The sequence below is a fragment of the Molothrus ater genome, chromosome 17 (assembly GCF_012460135.2).
Source record: "Molothrus ater isolate BHLD 08-10-18 breed brown headed cowbird chromosome 17, BPBGC_Mater_1.1, whole genome shotgun sequence".
Taxonomy (NCBI): Eukaryota; Metazoa; Chordata; class Aves; order Passeriformes; family Icteridae; genus Molothrus; species Molothrus ater.
In genome coordinates this window covers 10,782,322-10,802,717 of record NC_050494.2, presented here as the reverse complement: position 1 = coordinate 10,802,717, position 20,396 = coordinate 10,782,322, and the positions used below count along the sequence as shown (strand labels likewise).

The 20,396-nt window shown below is 44.5% G+C and overlaps 1 protein-coding gene across 1 annotated transcript in view; it reads left to right on the top strand.

Moving 5' to 3' along the window:
- The window catches only part of CDH4 (cadherin 4), a 418,520-nt gene that overhangs the window by 308,980 nt on the left and 89,144 nt on the right, over nt 1–20,396 (top strand). The window contains exon 5 of the mRNA XM_036395496.2: nt 12,765–12,920. Within this exon, the coding sequence (XP_036251389.1) occupies nt 12,765–12,920 (156 nt within the window). The remainder of the gene's footprint in view (nt 1–12,764; nt 12,921–20,396) is intronic.

Genomic DNA, 20,396 nt, shown 5'->3' with positions numbered 1-20,396 from the left:
GCGTCATTACCAACTTTTTTAAATTGAAAGTATTATGAAGGCAATTTCCTGCTACCAGCAACCAGCAACTTTCACATCACTTTCTCAGGGCCCTGCAGCCTGAGAACAACTGCTACAACTAAATCTATCAGCAACGGGGTATTGGATGGAGTGACCTGAATTACCAAAAATCAAAATGCTCTGAAAATGTGCTATAAGAAATGGGTTCTGCTTACTCACTGCTGATGGTTTTAAAGGGTATTGGGGACCACTGTGTTTCAGGTTCACTCCTGCTGTCATCAGGCTCAAACAAGGCTTTGGGAAGGTGTGTGTGCTGGATGGGATGGAACTGTAAGAGCCAGAGAACATATTTCTGACTCACAACTGAACTATAAAATCTGACACGACAGTGAATGTAGTGAAGAGATCAAAGAGCAGGAGAAAACACTGAGATGTTGTAAGAGCTCAGATTTCATTAGTGCTTCAAAAAAAGAAACTGGAGCAGGGTTTCCCAGGCCTGTTCCTGGAGGGCTGCTCAGGGGAGCAGGCTGGGTGCTGCTCAGCAAAGCCATCTGCAGTGCAACACCTTTTCTGTCAGCTGATGTTAAGGAATAGTCTTTTCCAGGGCTCACATAGAGGCTTCAGCATCCTGTGGCTGCACTACAGGAGCCCATGGCCAGATATGCTATATATCCACGGCAAGATGTACAGGAAACCCTAGGAATAATTTGATTTAGGTTTCAGATGTTTCGATAGGAACCACAGTTGAACTGGAGATCTGATCCCAATTTCCCAGAGTTGAATATCTTGAAATGTGTCATTGATGCTGTCAAATGCACAGAGGAAGCAACATCTCCTTCAATCTGTTTTACTTGCTGGAGTAGCATGTGTTTGTTGTAGCTGGTGCTTGACTGAGAGTCAAAGTGGCAGAAGCAGCACGATCTGGGGTGGGCAGTACCCTCCTAAATAGTCCCAGTGTGCAGATTTCTGCATTTCCTATATGATTTGGCTGTTCCCAGCTGGTCCTGATCCTCAGTATTGCCAGAAATATCTCTATTACACAGCCTGGAAAACAAGCAGCAGGTCAGACGGGTTCTCCATGCTCACAGTCGTTCTCTGTTTCATTCCTCTGGCTGCAATTGATGGACCCAGCGGTGTAGAACGAATATTGCTCCCATAATTACCTGCTGCCTGTTAGATCCACAGGTAGCACTGGGTCAGGGGAGCTTTGGTGGCAACCAGAACAGAGCAGGAGGTATGTGATGAGCAGACGCTGCCATTTCCTCATGTGGGTCTCCTCACTGGAAGTATTGATGTGGTTATTGGGCATCTCTAGCTAAGAGAATGCAGTTTGTTGTCCCTGACAGCTGCATTTACAGTATTTTGCTAATCTATTCTTTTTGACACCACAAATAGTGTATTTCCTTGTGCTCCTTTATTGATCGAAGGAAAGATTCGATTTGACAGCAATTTCAGGAAAACCTTCAAGTTGTCCAAGATGCAGGAGAATTATTAACCACCCTAAGCTGACATATGGTAATTTAGTGTTTAATGTTTGCCCTGACACGCTGAGAGTCATCACACCAAGTTACCAGCTGATGCCCACAAGTTTATGAGTGTGTAAAGAACAGCTGAAATAATCTTCTGTTTTAACACCCAGCCCTTTATTCACTGGGTGTTAAACTTCCTTTGGCAGGGAGGTGGGGGCTGGATCCCCCCTGCACTACCCACTATAGTTGGCATAAATTAATAGGATTTTACAGCTTTTTGCAGCTGTATTTGTACAACTTCATCTTGAAATAATTTTAATTTCTGTGCCTAGGCTTATAATTTTTTCAAGCGCGTTACACAGTTGGCTGTACATAATTATGTCTTACAGCCATAAGCACTGACAATCTGCTTACCTAAACTATTCTGCTCTAAACTTGTCATTTCACTGATGGTGAATTCATATAATGCATGTAATTCACCAGATCAAAAATTAAATTATCAATTAATAATACTGTAGGAAAAAAAAAAGAAAATTAAACAAGAAATTCCGTATGTTGATCAGAGTATCTGCAGTTAAAAGGGGAGTTAAGAATAGGCAGCCCAGACCAGTCTAGACTCTAAAATCGTTGATGACTTGAATGCAGTTGTTGTTGTTGGGGTTTTTGGAGGGTGAGAAGCTTGTATTTGTGATCTTTGAGGACTGTTACTTGCTTTGGAGAGTTAAATCCAGAACCAGAATGTGCCATAAATGGAAGTGAGATATGAAAAGGCTCTGTAATGTGTCAGAAATTACTGCTTTTATTTTTTTTTTTTTTTTCAAATCTCTGGCACCATGTCCTCAAGCTGGCCTGTCTGCCTCTTGCATTAGAAGTGTGTGGATGGGAAGCACATCAATAAGTCACATGAATAAGTCTAACATGAATTCAAGTCAAAGCAAGCAGGGGTCTCAGATCAAACCCACACAGAAACAGAGTTAACGAAAGAGAAAAACTTGCCAAAAATCCAGCCCTGTGAATTCATTCCAAATGAGCAGAGTTCAGCCAGGTCTGAAATTTCCTGGAAGACAATCTCCCATCCCTGATGCACGAGGCACATCTGCACAAGCAGTGGGTGTTGGAGTTGAGGACACCCACACCAGAGGGAGAGGTACCCTTGGAATTCAGGGTGTTGGTGCAGGAGCTGCAGCTGCTGGGGCACCCTGAGCGTAGGCAGGGGCTGCAGGAAGGTGATGGGAGGGCACAGGAGAGCTGCCTGGGAGGGTGGGAGCTGGCATGAGCCTGGCAGCGTGTCCTGCAGCTGCTGTCCTGCATGCAGCTGTGTGCCTGCACGCCAGATGTGTACCTGTGGGCACGGGCTGGATCCAGCTGTGCAGGATGGGTGAGCCAGCCTGATGGTTGCTGTCACCCTACTGGGCATTCCTGGCCACAGAGCTCTTGTTCTGCAAGTTTATTGAAGGGAGAATACAGCTCTGGAGTGTCCAGCACAGCTGCTGTGGAAGGAAACATATGTGTGCATGCATGGGCAGAATTTGGCCATCAGGGAAGAGTTGTCCAGGAGGATTCAATATTTTGTCTGTGTAACAAAAGAGGATGAGTCCTAGGAGCAGTGACTCACACTGTCTTTGTTCACTGGTCAGTAAATCATAGAAACGTATCTCAGGTTGGACAGGATCCTTCAGGATCATCAAACCTAGACCTGCTCTGATGTCTTTTAGCATTGCTCCCATGGTGCACAGAGAGAGCTTCATTCCCTGCCTCCTCACATTGGTGTTTCCTTTTACTGACCATTGAAATAACTTCTGTATATGCTGTGCCATGTAACCTACCCTACATAACAAATAGGTTTGCTTTTCCTGTAATTAAACTTTTTACAGAGACTTTGAGAGCTGCAGAGCTTTAAATCCTGCTCTGCAAGCATCCCAAAGTAGTGTCTCAAATACAAGCCTCAGCAGATTTTGTTCTACACAATAGACACACTGGAGGGTTTTATTGTTGTTTCCCATTGTTAGCTATTTGCAGGCAGGTCCAAAAGCTTTGTTTTATGCTGAGGGCAGCACTCTACAATCATGCCACAGCACCACTTCTCCATGATCAGGGATATCTGTAGGCATCATGCCACTGGGAGTTCAGTGCATGACTCTGGGAAAGCCAAGCTCACTACAAAAGCAAAGGTCACACACACTAAGACCAATTATATCCCTTGAGTCTGGGAAAAACTTCCTTCCTGAGGACACCAGTGTGTGTTTGTTCTCCCCTGAATGCTTGTTCCCTGTGTCCCAGCTCACTGTCCTACCAAGAGGAATGCTGCTTGTGGTAAATTGCTGTGGGTCGAGTGAAGATCATTCTTCACTTGTTCTTCTGCTGTGCAGCTAAATTTTTAAATGCCATGTGCTGGATTTTCAGCTGAAATAAATTAGCGTGCCTCTGTTTGAAGCTAGGAGTCTACACTGATTTATATCAGCTGAGGGGCTCAATCATTAGTTACAGTGATCAGGTTACTCCTGTGCAGGTCAATATTTGCTACCCTTATTTATCTTCTGCACTGAGCACTCGAGTTTCCTGCTCAGTTTTACTCAGAAAGGTGCTGGATTCTCTTTTCCAGGCTTGCTTTGTGGCAGACATGATGTAAGGGCATAAGGCTTCAGGAGAGATACGCTTCAAAAAGAAATGAGGACAAATTCCCACTGCCATGATTTGTTTTTCTTGACTTTGTCTTCATTTAGGCATAGCCATCACAGGCAGCAGTGGGGTCAGCTGCACCAAGGTGCTGCAGGATGGTGCCCTCTGCACAGAAACAGTGGGTAGCCCTTCTTAAATAGATCATGAGGGATGATCTTCTCTTGCCTGTCACAACTCCTCTGTCAGAGGAGTAAGAACAGTGTGTTTTGAACTCTCAGATGTATTTCCTCTCACTTTTTGTCACAGAGCATCCTCTGCAGCAGAGGAGGGTTTGTGCATCTGGTTCAAATCCCAGCCAGGCATTATCAGCCCCTTGCATCTTGCACAGTAGGAACCAGCCTCAGTTCTTCAGGGCCAAAATTCACCTGATAGCAGCACATCAGCTCCACTGGGATGCCTTCAGTCACTGCAGTGAAGAATCTGCTCTCTTCCAAGAGAGATAAGGGAAAGAGTAGTAAAAATTAGTTTTGTTGCTTCTGCTATCAAGGTTCTGGCAGTGATAAGACGTTGGTCACGTGGAGGTGTTCTGTAATCTTCTTTCCCATCAGAGCTGCTCTCCTCCCTCTCTCTTGCCTTGCTACAGTCTGAAGCATTTCCACAGTGGAGTTCTCAGGCTGCAAGAGGCCTGAAGAAAGGCACATATTGCTTTAGAAATTACTGTGCCATATCAATTACTGTTAGATGGGGAAGATCCATTAGCATTGGCCAGTTCCTGATATGGGGACCTCGGCTTCTTGACCTTTATAATAGTGAGTGGTAGAGATAAAAAATTACTTAATTATTTAATCACAAAGACCATGCAACAATTTTCAGTTTACTGAGTTTTTCACTAGTAAAGACAGAGACCTGACATGAGCTTCTGGTAGTCCCAAGTCACCACTCAGAAACTTGACCAGCTGCAGAGTTACACAGAGCAAATTGCCCCCCTGAGCTCTGCAGACTTCAGTCTTTTTGTGTCAGGATAACTCAAGCTAAAACATAAATTCTTTGCTGTTTCAGCAGGTAGGAAAGTAGAGTTAAGCTGCAGCAAATCCTTGGCCTGGATGCACTGCTGCACACCAGGTACTCTGTGCTTGTAGTGTGTCATCTCATCATGTACAGAATTTGGTTTTCTAGGCAAAAGCATTGTTATTTCACTTTTATCCCAAGCAGAATAATGGTAGTTTTGAATTAGACTGTGAGTCTGACAACTTCAATTTCATCCTGTGCTTATGCATGGGGTCACACACAGTTACTGGCCAGAGTTGCAGGCAGAAATTCTCTCCCACTGCATTACAGCTCCTTATTGAGCCTGATTGATATGCTGTTCCCCATCTGCTCAGTGTTACATTTTCATCCAGGTAGAGGAGGAAAATCCTGGTAAACAATTCAAAAAAACTTGGAAGTGAAAGGAATGAAAACTATCAGAGCTCCCCATGGGCATAGGGAAGGTTCCAGAGGAGTGTGTCCATGTGGATGTAATTGGCCTGAAGGGAGCAGCAGGGTTGGAGAGGAGCCCTTGGACAGAGGGAGCCATGTGGAAGCCAAATGACCTGTGAAATGCTGGGAGCTGTCAGCAGCTGAACATTTGGTGCAGCACCTCAGCCAAGCGCTCACAGGGTGCGTGCAGAGGAAGCAAATCCTCCTGGTAAGGAGCAGGAGAGCGGGATGGGAATGGGCTGGATGGGAATGGCTGGATGGGAATGGCTGGATGGGAGCGGTTGGATGGGAATGGCTGGATGGGAATGGGCTGGATGGGAATGGGCTGGATGGGAATGAATGGCTGGATGGGAATGAATGGCTGGATGGGAAACGACTGGATGGGAAAGGCTGGATGGGAATGGCTGGATGGGAATGGGCTGGATGGGAATGGTTGGATGGGAAAGGCTGGATGGGAATGGGCTGGATGGGAATGGGCTGGATGGGAATGGCTGGATGGGAAAGGCTGGATGGGAATGGGTTGGATGGGAATGGTTGGATGGGAATGGGCTGGATGGGAATGGCTGGGTGGGAATGGCTGGGTGGGAATGGCTGGATGGGAATGAAAGGCTGGGAATGAATGGCTGGGAAAGGCTGGATGGGAATAGGCTTTATGGGAATGGGCTGGATAGGAATGAGCTGGATGGGAATGGGCTGGATGGGAAAGGCTGGATGGGAATGGTTGGATGGGAATGGGCTGGATGGGAATGAATGGCTGGATGGGAAACGACTGGATGGGAAAGGCTGGATGGGAATGGGCTGGATGGGAATGGCTGGATGGGAATGGCTGGATGGGAATGGGCTCCTCTGCAGGTACCACAGAACAAGCCAGGCACACAGGAGAGGTTCTTCTCTTTTGCGTTCAAACATCTCATAGCTTCGTTTCTTTAATGCAGGCTGCATCATCAGTTACATTAATGGCTTAAATGACAGCTTGAATCACTCTGGAGCACCACTTGGACTCTGTCTTATCATCAAAATAAATAACATTAGAAATCACTTTGCACAGATTTCAGCTGGAGGATTTAACCTGACATGGGAGAGATCCAGCCACTGGGGCAAAGGGAACATTTTATAGTTTGGCTTTGGATTTGTATTTTAAACAAGAAACTTAAGTTCTTAGCAGTGAATCTCAACCATGTGAAAATTTGGTCTCTAGTCTAGGTGTAGTCCTTGGCTCTCTTTCTCTTGGTGGAAAAAGAAAACCACTTCTTCCAGGAAATGTGTTGTATACTTAAGCCTTTAGGAGGATGGATTTCACCCTTGAAAGACTTTCTTCTCTTCTTTTTATCTGAGACCAGATAAAAAGTTTTTAGAAAATCATGTGTGAGATGAAACCAGTCCCAGGTGAGGAAACAAAGAAATCCCCAAGTAAAAATGTGCAATTCCATCTCTTCTTTCTTTGCCAGTAGAGGTCTTTCCCTGCTTAAGCTTGTTTGTAAATGCCACCACCATGGACACTTGGTTCAGTCAATGGTCATTTTGTCCGGGGGTGGATGAACACTTAAGGATAAACTGCTGTTAAACCCAGAGCTGGAGTTAGTGAAAATGCTGGGTTGCAAGGCACAGAAGAGAAGGTTTACTCTGAAGACAGAAGTGTTTTAGAGGATCTTCTGGGTTTTTGGTTTTTTTTTCATTTCCTTCTAGGACATAGCTTGGGGTCATTGGCTGGTGTGATAAAAGGAGACTAGTTAAATGTTACCTTCACCTGGTTGGGTCTCCAAATCTGTCTTAATTTTTCTCTGCTTGACTTTTGCATCTTTTTATTGAAACCATATGTGATTCTTTCAGCAACATGCAGTAATTTGTTTGGAAATACAGGGCTAAAGATGTGTCTCTTTACTGGCTTCTAAAACAACTGTGAAATAAGAGTTAAGAACTTCTATACAAATGAGTCCTAAACATATTGCAAATTCAGTTAAAAATAAATAAGTCCTTAGCAAAGATTTCAATAAACAGTAAGAGTAGTTGAATTAAAATATTTCCACTAAAATTAATGAGCCAATCCTGGAATGCTTAGACTGACTCTTAAGTGTGCTCTTTTAAAGGCTTTGAATATGTTTGCCTGCCTGAATTTCTATGGAGCATTTTGAATGCATGACAGATTATAATCTTCAATTATTTTAATTTGGTTTTCTTAATGGGCAAAATAGCTAAGAGCTTAATAATAAAAGACACTACTGCTTATCATTTACATTATTTTATGTGTTCATTAATAATTATAATGGGTTTTATAAAACAAAAAAATCGAGTCTAAGTATCCTCAGGTCATGTTAGTGCAAATGTTGCATACTATTCTGTGGGAGATTTGGTAAACTAAGTGTTTTTTGAAGGGCATTTTTTACTCCATATGTTGTAGAGCAAGACAAAGAACTTCAAAGGAAATTTATTTTCTGGTTCATTCTGTGGAAGGAAAATGTAACAGAGGAGAAATGTCCTGCTTTGCTTTCTCCAGATACTTTTCCAGGCACAGTGCAGGGATGGGCAGAACCCAGACCACAGACACCTTATGAAATTCTCTAAATAATGTTTATTAGGTACAGGAGTACTGTTGTTACAGTCACATCCTCTCTTCTGTATGCTCAGTTGTCCTTGTTCATTCAGCTTTTCCTCACACACCCCATTTCCTGGCCCTCCAGGCATTTTCTTTACTGCTCTCTAAACAGTCTCCACTGGAACACTTCTTTTCCTGGCAATGTCGTGCTCCAAAAACTGTATAATTTATGGTCTCCCTGGTGCCCTCCCATCTGCTGACCACGCAGCTTTGCGTGCTCTGTACCACCCCTGCTCCTGGCATGGGAGCATTGCAGGGATCTCTGGTGGTTTCTCTCACTGCCAGGACAAGGGAGGAGGGCTCGGGAATTCAAACCCCTGCAGCAAGAAAGGGCAGTGCTGAGAGCACGAGGGTATGGATCAGCAGAAGAAAAACAGTGATAAAATCTGATACCTTCAAGGAGCTCACCGCTTGAAATTCTGTTCACCAGTGAAGTTTGTGGGAATGGTTTAGCTACCCAGTAAATCCTGACAGAGATGCACAACCCCTAAGATATTATCTGCAAAAACAGGATGCAATCCTGTGCCACAAACACTGCTTTTCTGTCTAAATGTGACATTGAGGAGAGGCCAGCTTGGATGGGCTTAGCCCTGTGTTGTGTCAAGAGTTGCAATGTTCATTTTCAAACATTTTCGTTATTAGATCAGAACCTGCAGTAGAAAATCCCCATCTTGTGAAATTGCACCAATTCTCCTGTTTCTGGATTGCTTTGTAGGAAGAAGGGCTGAGCCAGGCTCTGGATGTTGTGGTTCTGCGTTGCAAGCATTGCAGTGTTTTGTGTGGCTCCTCAGTGATGCGAGCTCCAGGCACTCCCTGCTGGGCCGCAAGGCCACCCTGTCCTTGCTGGGACGGCAGCTCCAGAGAGGGGCCTGGCTCTGCTGCTGCTCCCCTCTGGGGCTCTGGTGGCTGATCCCACCCTTTCCAGATGGTCCATGTGTATCTGTCAGAGCTATTGAGGGCTCCTGCGTGGAAAATGCTCCCTGTGTTCATGAGGTAGGATGGAACAAGGGATGGCATCTTCCGACATAAATTGCCTTTTGATCTGGGACATTTTCCCTCACCAGTGAATCAATCCACTCCAAGCTCCATCCCGGAGGGGCTTTTTAGAGCATAAAAGCTGCTTTGCAAGCAAATTCCTTTTATGACAGTCATCAGCCATCATCATTCATCCTGCTCACATCATCATATGCAGAGTTGTATCATGCCAGGCACTGGAGAAGCTCAAAGCTCCAAGGGTTCTCCGAGTAAAAAATGTATAAATGCAGCTAAGGAAAACCATCCCTCTGCCATCTGTTCTGTAACCCAGAGCCCTGCATACCTCTTGACTGCATTATAAAAGGAGAGATAAATGAAAGGAAAATTCATGTGTATGTTCTCCAGTCAGAAGATTATCATATGGATCTGTTACCATCTTCACACTTCCCAGGCTGAATGAAGGAAAAAGTAACTCCCTTCTGAACCAGTAAATTCCCCCAACCTGTAATTTTTATTCCTGATTTAGTGAGCTCCTTGGGAATAGAAAGGGCTTTATTATTATTATTATTATTATTATTATTATTATTATTATTATTATCATTATCATTATCATTATCATTATTATTGTAAACTGCTCCAGGAGCCGTTTCAACAAAAGAAGTAAACCTTGCATTGTGTTCAGATAATGTTCTTAACTTCTCAACAAAATTTAATAAATTGCACCCTGGGAATTAGGCAAATGAAACCTTCGGTCAAAATGTTACAGGATTACTGAAAAAATCTTTTTTTTTTTAATTTTTTAATCTCATTAAGAGGATATCATTATATGCTCCAATATAAAAAAGCATGTGTGTGATAAATATCTCCCTGGTACTAAAATCTACTATGCTTCATTGTCAATGGTCTCTGCAACTTTCTGTGACAAGTGCTACTTCTTACATTATTTTTTTTCTGAACACTTCACACCCTTGTATATTTACTGGAAATGGATTTAAGTATAGGAAGGAGGCAAACCCTTGTGCTATGATTGCAATTAACAGCAAATAACGAGTCTTTGCTGAATATTTGCAGTACATTTCCCCCATCTTTGTTTGGCTCAATGCAGTGTAATTAGCTCATGGATTTCTCTCAGTATAATTGGCTGTGGGTCTTATGATATATTTCATCTTCTAGATCTGCAATGATTTACATACAGACAGCTTAGACCCTATTAATGCTAATAAAAGTGCTGCAAGGACATCCTATAGCATGCACTTTATTAAACTGTACATAGCTTTCTTCGAGAGCTTCTGTTTATCTGCGTTTCCCAAAAATAAAATATAGTGCCTTTAGCACTGAATATTTAAATCCAGGCTCCTTTTCCCTGTTTCTGTCTCTCTCTATGCATTTCTAATGCTTCTATCACAATGGGATCTGGGTAGTATATGCAACAGGAAATAGAGCAGAAAAATGTCCACTAACAGGCTCTTCCCTTCTGTGATTCGGGTTAAAACTGCTCCCATTTTGGTTCCCTGGAGTGTCTGCTTAGCTCTTTGGCTTTTCTGCTCAAGTACAGCCATAGCTGAGCCAGGCTGGGGCTGGGTAGAAGTGCAAAGTACCTTTGTTGGGTTGTTTAGGGTTTTTTCCATCTTTTTTGAGGGTAAATTTACATTATAGTTTGTTTGGAGCTGTGCAGACACACATTGATAAAGACACACAGCTGTGTGTCCCACATTACAGTGGTTTTTAATTTGTGAGGTGGGAACCCCACCCTGGCTCAAAGCTGGAGGTCCAGCAGTGTCTCCCTGTTTCCACTTAGCTTAAGCCTGGCTCCAGCTGTGGATGTAGTGGGGTGGAGCTTGAACTCCCTGGTGTGAGCTGTGCGCTTGCACAGACATTGCCACCAGCTCGATTTCCAGCCCTTCCCTCTGAAGGGACCTTCTGAAAATGGGGACTGTGATCTTCAGCTCTCAAACTGGTGACAATGCTGTCACTGAAAGCACAGTTGTGCAAGCAGTGCTTGATTTTAGTACACCCTTCCTCACCCACAGATTAGCTAATGAAAGTTGAATTCATGGCTTCTCTACTTGGGTCTTTCTTCCAAATACCCGCTAGCCCCACATAAATCTGGACAGATCCTCCTGTGCAGCATGAGGGCACTTTCAGCGTCCCCAGGCCCTCTTTGAAGTGACTATAGCAGTGTAAGTCCAGTCAGTTTTCTCAGTGCTAACAGTGTAACGAGCAGTGAATCCTTTGGAGAGAAGACAAATGGAGCTGTGTCTATTCCCTGACCTGCAGCTCCAGCGGCGCAGGTGCCGCGCGGATCAATCCTGGCAGGGCCTGTAATAACTGACATGATTAGCCATTAGCAGGAGCAGACAGCTTGGTGGGGAAGTACAAAGAAAACAGTGTACAAACTTGGTAATGATCTGGACAGAGGTATCAAAGGAGATTCTGGGAGCCAGGGGTCTGATATTGCCCTGCACCAACACGTTCAGCGTCTTGTCAGCCTCCTGTGTCAGGAGAGGAAGGAATAGCAGAAGGTCACATATGGGAGGAGTGTGCAGCAGCCCACAGCCCCATCTCAATTCCTTTGCCTGACAAGCAAAGCCTCCTCTTCCCTTGGGAAATGACCTTCTCTCCACCAGTCCAGGCTGTTTGGGGGACACAGGATCCCCCTAAGTTCACTCAGGCCCCTCCAAGGGTGCAGCTGCTGCAGCAGAGATGCCAACATGCATTCAGCTACGAGGGCTCTATTATCTTCCCACTGCCTCGTTGTATTCATAGACCTGTTAGAGAAAAATTTATGCACATCGCTTCTTACAGTGCCAAGACACTTTGTGATGGTGCAGGGGGTGGTAATTTATTTGTACCTTGCACTTTCTTTCGGGAATAGTCATGCTGTTGCAAGAACTTCTTTCAGCATTTGATCAGAAAATTAAATTTCTGTTTAAAGAGATAGTCAGGGTTGCTAGGACAACATATTAACCTCCCTCCTTTTTTTCCTTAGCTCTGTCTCCAAGGTTCATGGAACTCACTGTGCTGTACTTGGTTTATGTTGTTCTCAAGGTGCAGGAGGGAAGGACTTTCAGAAACAGTGTCCAAAACATATTTTTCCTCAACAAATAATCACATGAAATGGTAACATCCCACTGGGCATTCCCAGCCTGGCCTTGTCAAGCCAGCAGGACAAAGAGGAGCAAACAGCCCCGTTCTTTGAATTTCATGGGAGTATTTTTGTGCACAGTCACCAGGACTGAGAATACAATGGGGGAGCTTGCAGACAGCGTTTTCAGAAATGATTAATAGCTGGGAGACTCTGGGTATGGCTGAAAAATTTGGACATTTTCAGGAGACTGGGGTTTCAGTAATATGTAAACAGTGGGTTTTGTGCATTTTAGGCTATTCCACATCTCAGCTAAAAAGTCACAATTTCAGTGATTTCTCATTAATTAAAAAGGAGCAAAACAGCTGAAACTTTGTGGAATGTACTTTTCATGGCTTTTCACCAAATCTTTGGTGTTCAGCTCCCTTATCAGGACTGACAGTGGTATTACATCTCTGCAGCCTTCAGATATTTAAAGTTGCTTAAACATCCACATGGCTTTTGTCCAGAAGTTACGGATTGCTGTCTCTGTTATTTCCTCCAGATCCGCTCCGATAAGGACAAGGAGATCCACATCAGATACAGCATCACTGGAGTGGGAGCTGACCAGCCGCCCATGGAGGTCTTCAACATCGACCCTGTGTCTGGCAGGATGTACGTGACACGCCCGATGGACAGGGAGGAAAGAGCTTCCTACCACGTGAGCATCAAACATCCTGACTGTCAGCTGGGCCCACAAGTCAAAGCAGAATGGCTGGTTTCAAGAAGGGGCACACTAGATCAGCCAAACCCATGCAAAGTGCTGGGTGGTGGCAGCTGAATGTGAGCCAGATGTGACCAGGTGGCCAGGAAGGCCCATGGCACCTGGTCTGTATCAGCAGTGTTGTGGCCAGCAGGACCAGGGCAGTGATTGTCCCCCTGTGCTGGGCACTGGTGAGGCCACTCCTCAAATCTGGGGTCAGTTTTGGGCCCCTCACCACATTGAGCATGTCCAGGGAAGGGTGGTGGAGCCTGGAGAGAGTGAGTTTGATGAGGAGCAGCTGAAGGAGCTGGGAGGGCTCAGCCTGGAGAAAAGGAGGCTCAGGGGAGACCTCATCACTCTGTGACTCCCTGGAAGGAGGTTGTAGCCATGTGGGTTGGTCTCTTCTCCCAAGTAAGAAGTGACAGATCAAGAGGAAATGGCCTCAAATTATGCCAGGAGAGATTAAGGTTGGATATCAGGAAAAATTTCTTCACCAAAAGGGCTGTCCAGCCCTGGCACAGGCTGCCCAGGGCAGTGGTGAAATTACCATCCCTGGAGAGATTCAAAAGCTGTGTAGATGTGGCACTTGAGGACATGGTTGAGTGATGGGCTTGGCAGTGCTGGGGGAAAAGTTGGACTTGATCTGAGAGGGCTTTTCCAACCTAAACAATTCTGTGATTATATGAAAGTGGAGATAAACTGATGTCTTTTTCAGACACAGAGTCATTTGTTTAAAATGGTGCAACTTCACACTGCTTGTTAAATCCATGCAAATTTATGTGTAGACTGAACCACCCAAAACCATGAGAAGCCAGTCACTACATTAGCATGTCTTGGGAAATTACTAATTTAAGAATCATTACTGCATCTAAACATGCAATAATTGCTATAGTCATTTTTCACTTTAATTCACCAGAAGATGTTCAGGCAGTATGATGGGGGTGTGTCAGATAGGTTTTTAAATACGCAGATAGGCTAATATTAAATATCAGGGAATTAATTAAGATTAATTACACTCAAAAGTGATGGTGCCTCGTGCTATCCTAGTTCATAAAATGCTCTACCTGCAGAATGCTCACAGTGTAATTGACTGCTCTGTTTTGATATAAATCCCAGCTCTTATATTGCACAGTGTAATTGCACAGCAGATCCAGTCCCACAAATTGCTAAAAGAATAGGTTGCCCCTTGCATGATAGCCCTGCAACATTTCAAACATTTTCTTCATCTGCTGGAGTGGTTGTGAAAGGCTGTTTCATGGGCTGCTGTAAGCCTTAGCCCATCTCCTGGCTGGTAATAGCCCTTCCCAGGGAGGCTGTAATGCCAGCAGAGTGCACGGGTCACTTCCAGTGACACCGCGTCCCGAACGGCGCCGTCGGAGATGCACATTCTGTCAGCTTTATCAGGTATCCAGTTAACCATGTTGACACAGCTTCTGGGCTGGGGTGGAAAGATAAAGAAAATAGATTACCTCTTTAGTTGGGTGGAAAAAGAGATTTCCCCTGGGTAAAAGGAGATCTGAAGAAAAATTATTTTATACTCTGTGAACAAGAACAATTATTTTGTTTGTTGTGCCTAGGAAAATATGAAGAGAGGTTGTTTTGGAGAAGAAATATTTGAGATAAAGTGTGTGTCATCTCAGCGTTGTTGATATTGTTTCAGCAGTGCCAGGTTATTATAACAGTCTAGTCAATAATAAAAAAGTTAAGACTTTTGATGGAGCCGCTCTGATGTCTGCGATCAGACACTCGCAGTCAAAAACATGAGATGAAACAGATTTTGTCCTCCATCCTAAAAAACCCTGTGCCCCTTAAAAATGAACTGAACCTGCCAGTTACAGTGAATTCAGCAAATTGAATTCTTGCCTTGTCAAAGGTGATGGGATGAATCTGCCTTGTACATAACACAGATTTTCCAGCCTTTGCTGTTCCTCACAGAAACCTTGAACTAGTGGCATCCATATGTAAATAAGCATATTCATACTCTAAAGGTTACAGGAAGATGTATTTTATAGAGAGAATAACTGATAAGTATGTTATGAGACCTTATAGACAGGAATACTGAATGATAGAAAAATCTTTGTCAGGAGAACAGTACAAGGTGATGAAAACATTTTAAATTGTGCCCGTAAGTGACCTTTAGATCCTTCAGCCTCAGTAGCAATGGATTGATGATTTCTTGAACCATCAGTTGTTCATTTATTAAGCCTTTATGAAGCCTTTGTAAATGCACCAGGCACAAAGCAATGACCCAAACACTGGAGCAGAAACTACAGTGCTGAAAATGAGAAAAAATTTGGCCCATTTCCAGAAAGAAAATAAAGTTCAAAGTTTTGGCTAGTGGAGGGTTTGAAGAAGTCAATTAATTTATGTCACTTCATAGAGCCCAGTCTCTATCTGATAGGAAAGGCAACATGTAGCCGGGTTTGAACTGAGTGCTGGAAGAGCAGTGACTGAGGTGTAGCGTGAACTGCAGAGCTTGGCCACCTTTAAACTTGTTTAAGATCTGCTGTAGTTTCCTTCAGCTTGAATTAGTAGCTTTGCTCCTGAGTGAGAATGTCAGTGGAGCTGCAAGGCACCACTGGTCCCTCTGGCCCTGCAGGACATGGGTTCTGTGTCTGTTCTGTGCAGCCTTGTGTTCCAGGTGAGGGTGGGTGCATTTACAGAGCTTCAGGTTTTCTGCAGCCCTAAAAAAACCCAAATCTTTTCAGCATCTCTGTCACTCTCGAGTGTTGTCCTTGCTGCTTTTGTTCCCAGGTAATCTAAAAACTAATTATAAAAGAAAGAACAATAATTTGCAAGTCTTTGTAAGGCTACATATCAAGAGTTCTGTTTCATTAACTCCCACATTTTCAACACATATTTTCTTATGCATAATTATCTGTATTGCTTCAGGACTACCATTTTTAAAATACTAGTGTTTTAACACTCCCTGCATTCAGCAAGCCATTTGTCTGATGAAACCTGCCTCATTCCCTAAGGTGAAACAGATTTTTTTCTAATTAGATCAGGAGTTCTGCAGCAGAACTTCCCCTGTTTTTGTGATCATTCCTGAACTTTTAGGGAGGATCATTCTGAGTTGAGTTATGCAGAGATGTATGTGCCTCTGGGACTCAGAGCTCCTGCCCAGGTGCTGTGTGTGCTGGTGATAGCAAGTTCAGCTGTATTTTGTGTCTGCACTCCAAGCCAGAGCACAAACTCCCCAGGGACTTCACAGACATCCCAGACGCAGAGTCAGCTGAAAATACGAGCAGAGAAAAGCAAAAAGGGTTCTGCAGCCACTAAACCAACCCCACAATATGGTGTGGAACTGCACAGGTGGCACTGAGCGATGTCCTGGGAGCCACCCTGGTGTCATTAGTGCCTTGGGACACACAGCCAAGGGACAGACAGCCGTGGGACACAGTGAAGGGATACACAGCAAGGGACACACAGCCATGGGACACACAGCCATGGGACACACAGCAAAGGACACACAGCCATGGGACATACATCCATGGGACACACAGCCATGGGACACACAGCAAAGGACACACAGCCATGGGGCACACAGCCATGGGATGCACAGCCATGGGATACACAGCCATGGGATACACAGCTATGGGGCACACAGCCATGGGACACACAGCCATGGGACATACATCCATGGGACACACAGCAAGGACACGCAGCCGTGGGACACACAGCCATGGGATGCACACCTGTGGGACACAGAGCCATGGGACATACATCCGTGGGACACACAGCCATGGGACACACAGCAAGGACACACAGCCATGGGGCACATCCCCACATTTCTCAGCCATCTCACTGTGGCAGGTTCGTGTGTGTGCTGCATCTCCCCTTGCAGTCAGCCCCTGAAATGTTCCCTGCATGCCAAGGAAGTTGCAGCAGGTAGTGATATTTAATATGCATGAGTTCTCTTGGCCTTATTTAGCTGCACTCCCTAGGTCCCATTTGTGCTGCTGACAGAATTAGTGGCTCTGAATGTCTTTTCTGATCCAGACACCAGTTTCATATTAAGCTGCAGTTAGGCCTGGCAAGTACAAGGGATAGAAAATTGGTAGCTTAGTTTTCCAAGACGTTTTTCAAGCTCTGTTTTCAAAAGACATCAGCATAAACATGTCAGTAAGTAATCATTGCTTATGATACTCAAGTAATATGCATTATAGGGAAACTTTGAAGCAAGTCCTAATCCAGTTCCAGACACATGTGTGCACTGTCAGCTTCAGGCTGATGAAATACTCCCTCAGAAATGGCTGGAGCAGAACAGGTGGGTTATAGACTGACAAAGAGTTGTTTTAAATGCAAAGGAACAAAACAATTTTATTACAAATTAAGGGATAATTCCAGTATTTTGAGCCATGTTGAATAATGCCAGCCATTTGTGTCACAATGCTCTAAACTGAACTTTTAATCACAATTAAGAGCACACAAATTAGGCATGACATTGTATGCTTATTGCTTAGAGGCTCTGTCACTGATTGATAATGTATATTTGTATTAGTAGTATTAGTGCCTAAGTAATATTCATATTTAACACAATTCACTGTGTTGACTTTGACTAACTACCTTCAGATACCACCAGCCTCCAGTGTAATCAATAATCATGATACCAAATCATTTGTATGCCAACAGCTACATTTACACTGGAAACTGTCAGTAGGAAAACCTCAGAGACCTGTGCTAGCTGCTGCTGAATATGATAGCAATAATTGTCACAGTTTTAAACAATATTTGTTAAAGAATATTGAGCCAGCTCCTTGGCTGGTACAGCAGACGATGCATCAGCTAGAGATTAGTTGGCTACGTGTATTAATTTTTCAGAATCCTTTGCAAGGTATTTAATTTGATTTTATTCCTTCTTCACTCCTGTCATGTTCTTCCTCTTGGGGAAAATGTAAATATTTCAAACTAACTTTCTAAATGTTTCTTAACTGTCTCTTCAGGCACCCACCAGCTCCCATTTGAATACTTGTGCGTGCCCCATGTCTGGCATGTGTCCTGTGGCTGAGGTGATGCTCACAGAAGTGAGCCCCATCTCAGCCACTGAGGAATGGCTCCAGAACAAAGTGTGTTGTCCAGCTTGAGGATGCCTCATGAATACCAAAAGTAGGACAAAAGAATGAGCGAGAAGATGAATTAAGGAAGGGAAATTTAGTATAGATCTGCCTTGGAGATCCAGCCAGTTTCCCAGCAGACAGATTGGCCCCCTGGAGTCCCCTCCTTGGCTCTCTCTGCTGACGATGGTCTCTAGTGAGGAATTGTCTCTTAACAAGGAATGTTTTTTAGCAGGAAGAGCTCCCATTGAGTTGAAAATCAACCCTATGGCTCAGGACTCCCTTCTCCCTTTGCCTCAGCTGGCACTGACCACAGGGAAGCCACATGTTGGGGGAGATAGGGAAGCATTGGCACATGAGAGTTTTTCAGAGAGAACAGGCGGAGAAAATGAATGCAAAAAAGCACAAAAGGAAAGAAATGTTCCCTGAAGCCAGGCCAAAAAAAGGAGCAGGAGAGAGGGTGCCATCTTCCTGGCACTGCAGATGCTGAGCCAGGACACCAGTGACCACACCAGTGTGCCCAGCACTGCCCTGCCTCCCGTAGCTTGTCCTAGTGCTGGTGCAGGGCTCAGGACACTTGAGCATGGCACCACAGGTTTGATGAGATTCCTGCAGTCTTGCTTATTGAATTTTTTTTGCCTTGAGTGCAGGCAGTAATGCGCTGATGGGTACATGTGCTCAGTGAGTGCAACAAGCAGATAGATGTGCATTGCTGAGAAATCCCTTACTCCTGGAGATTTCAAACAAAAGCTATCGAATGTAATTAAAAAATTGCAGGGGGAGAGTCAGATCTGAGGGGGGAGATACCAGCTTTGCTCTCTGCTTTATCTCTGAATGGAACCATTTCCGCTGCTGGAAATGCTGTAAGAGAGAGCCCAGTGCTGCCTCAGTTTGAAGATAATAACTTTAATTTTAGCTCTGAATTACTTTTTTTCAAAGACAGTCTGACCTCTGACTGTAAAGTTATTGAATTGCTACATCTGACATGATGAAGGATAGCTCAACAGGTGGGAGCCAAAGCAGTTCCTATGTAGGGAAGAAATGCAGATATTAAGAGCATTGCAAGTCATGAAACACAAATGGTACACCCTGTATTGAAAGCAAAGCTGGACTTCTTCAGGCTTTAAAGAAAACGTGCTGCTTAATTTCCTTTGAAAAAAAAAAAGTGTTTTTCTCCCAGCTCATTTCATGTGGCAGTTTGTTCTCTTTGCTTGATTAAATGTTAATCCAGCCCATCCTAATGGTGTGCAGCTCTTTTTGTTAAGCTCTGGACTTCTGAGCACCATACATGAAGGGGAAAGTTGCATCAATCACCAGCACAGCGAGAGTGAAAGACAGGAACCAGGGCTAATGCAATTAGCACATTTATTTGTCGTGCATCAGAGGAGCTGGAGACCTCCCTGTAAAGTCAGCTCTGACTCCCAGCAGTAGCCTGATGGTGCAGGGAACTGCTGGGAGGGACCAGAGGCCGCCATCCTGCTGGATGGCTGAGCTGGTGTGTCCCTGTCCTTCAGCCCCATCTCCCAGCCAGCCCTGGCATGAGCAGGTTGCCCAGAGCAGCTGTGGCTGTGCCATCCCTGCAGGTGTTCAAGCGCAGGTTGGACGGAGCTTGGAGCACCCTGATCAAGTGGAAGGTTCCCTGCCTGTGACAGAGGGTTGGAACTAGATGAGCTTTAAGGTCTTTCCAGCCCGGCCCATTGTGTGACTCTGTGAAGCTGATGTCCTCTGAAGCCTTGGTTCCCTCTCAAGTTTTCAGTGATTGAAAAGGCTCACGAGGTATTAGAAAGTCTTTTTTCCCAGCCCCGCGACCGAAGAAGAAGTTGAGATTCGTCAGTTCTGCTTTTCAAAGTTGTTTATTTTTCCTTATCTATAACATTATTTCTCTAACCTGCTGAGATCTCTCTGGCAGGTCAGTTCGTGGCACACTGACCACCCTTGGGGTGGTGTTTGCTTTTTATACTAAGAACTATGTGTACTTTATTTACAATAATTTTCCAATACCTATTACCTATGTTAGACAGTCTGTCTACTCTAAACCAATCCGGAAGTGTCACCATCACAGCAGAAGATGGAGAACAAGAAGAAGAAGAAAAAGAAGGACAGGACACGCCCAGGTTGCTCTATCTTGCCTCTTGAACCCCCATTCTAAATCCCCAGAATTCTACTTTTTCACCCTGTGATAAATTAACTATTATTCTACTCAAACTCTTGTGGCTTGTAAATCTTCACACAAAGTCAGTAATTGTTTCCATGGGCTAAAATCAAAGGCACAAGTGGTTTAGATTCCATGCCAAGGTCTCTGAGCCCCTTGCCAGGGTCTCAAGTCATCCAGGGCAATCCCAGGAATGTGCTGGGTTCCGACCGTTCCCCAGCCCAC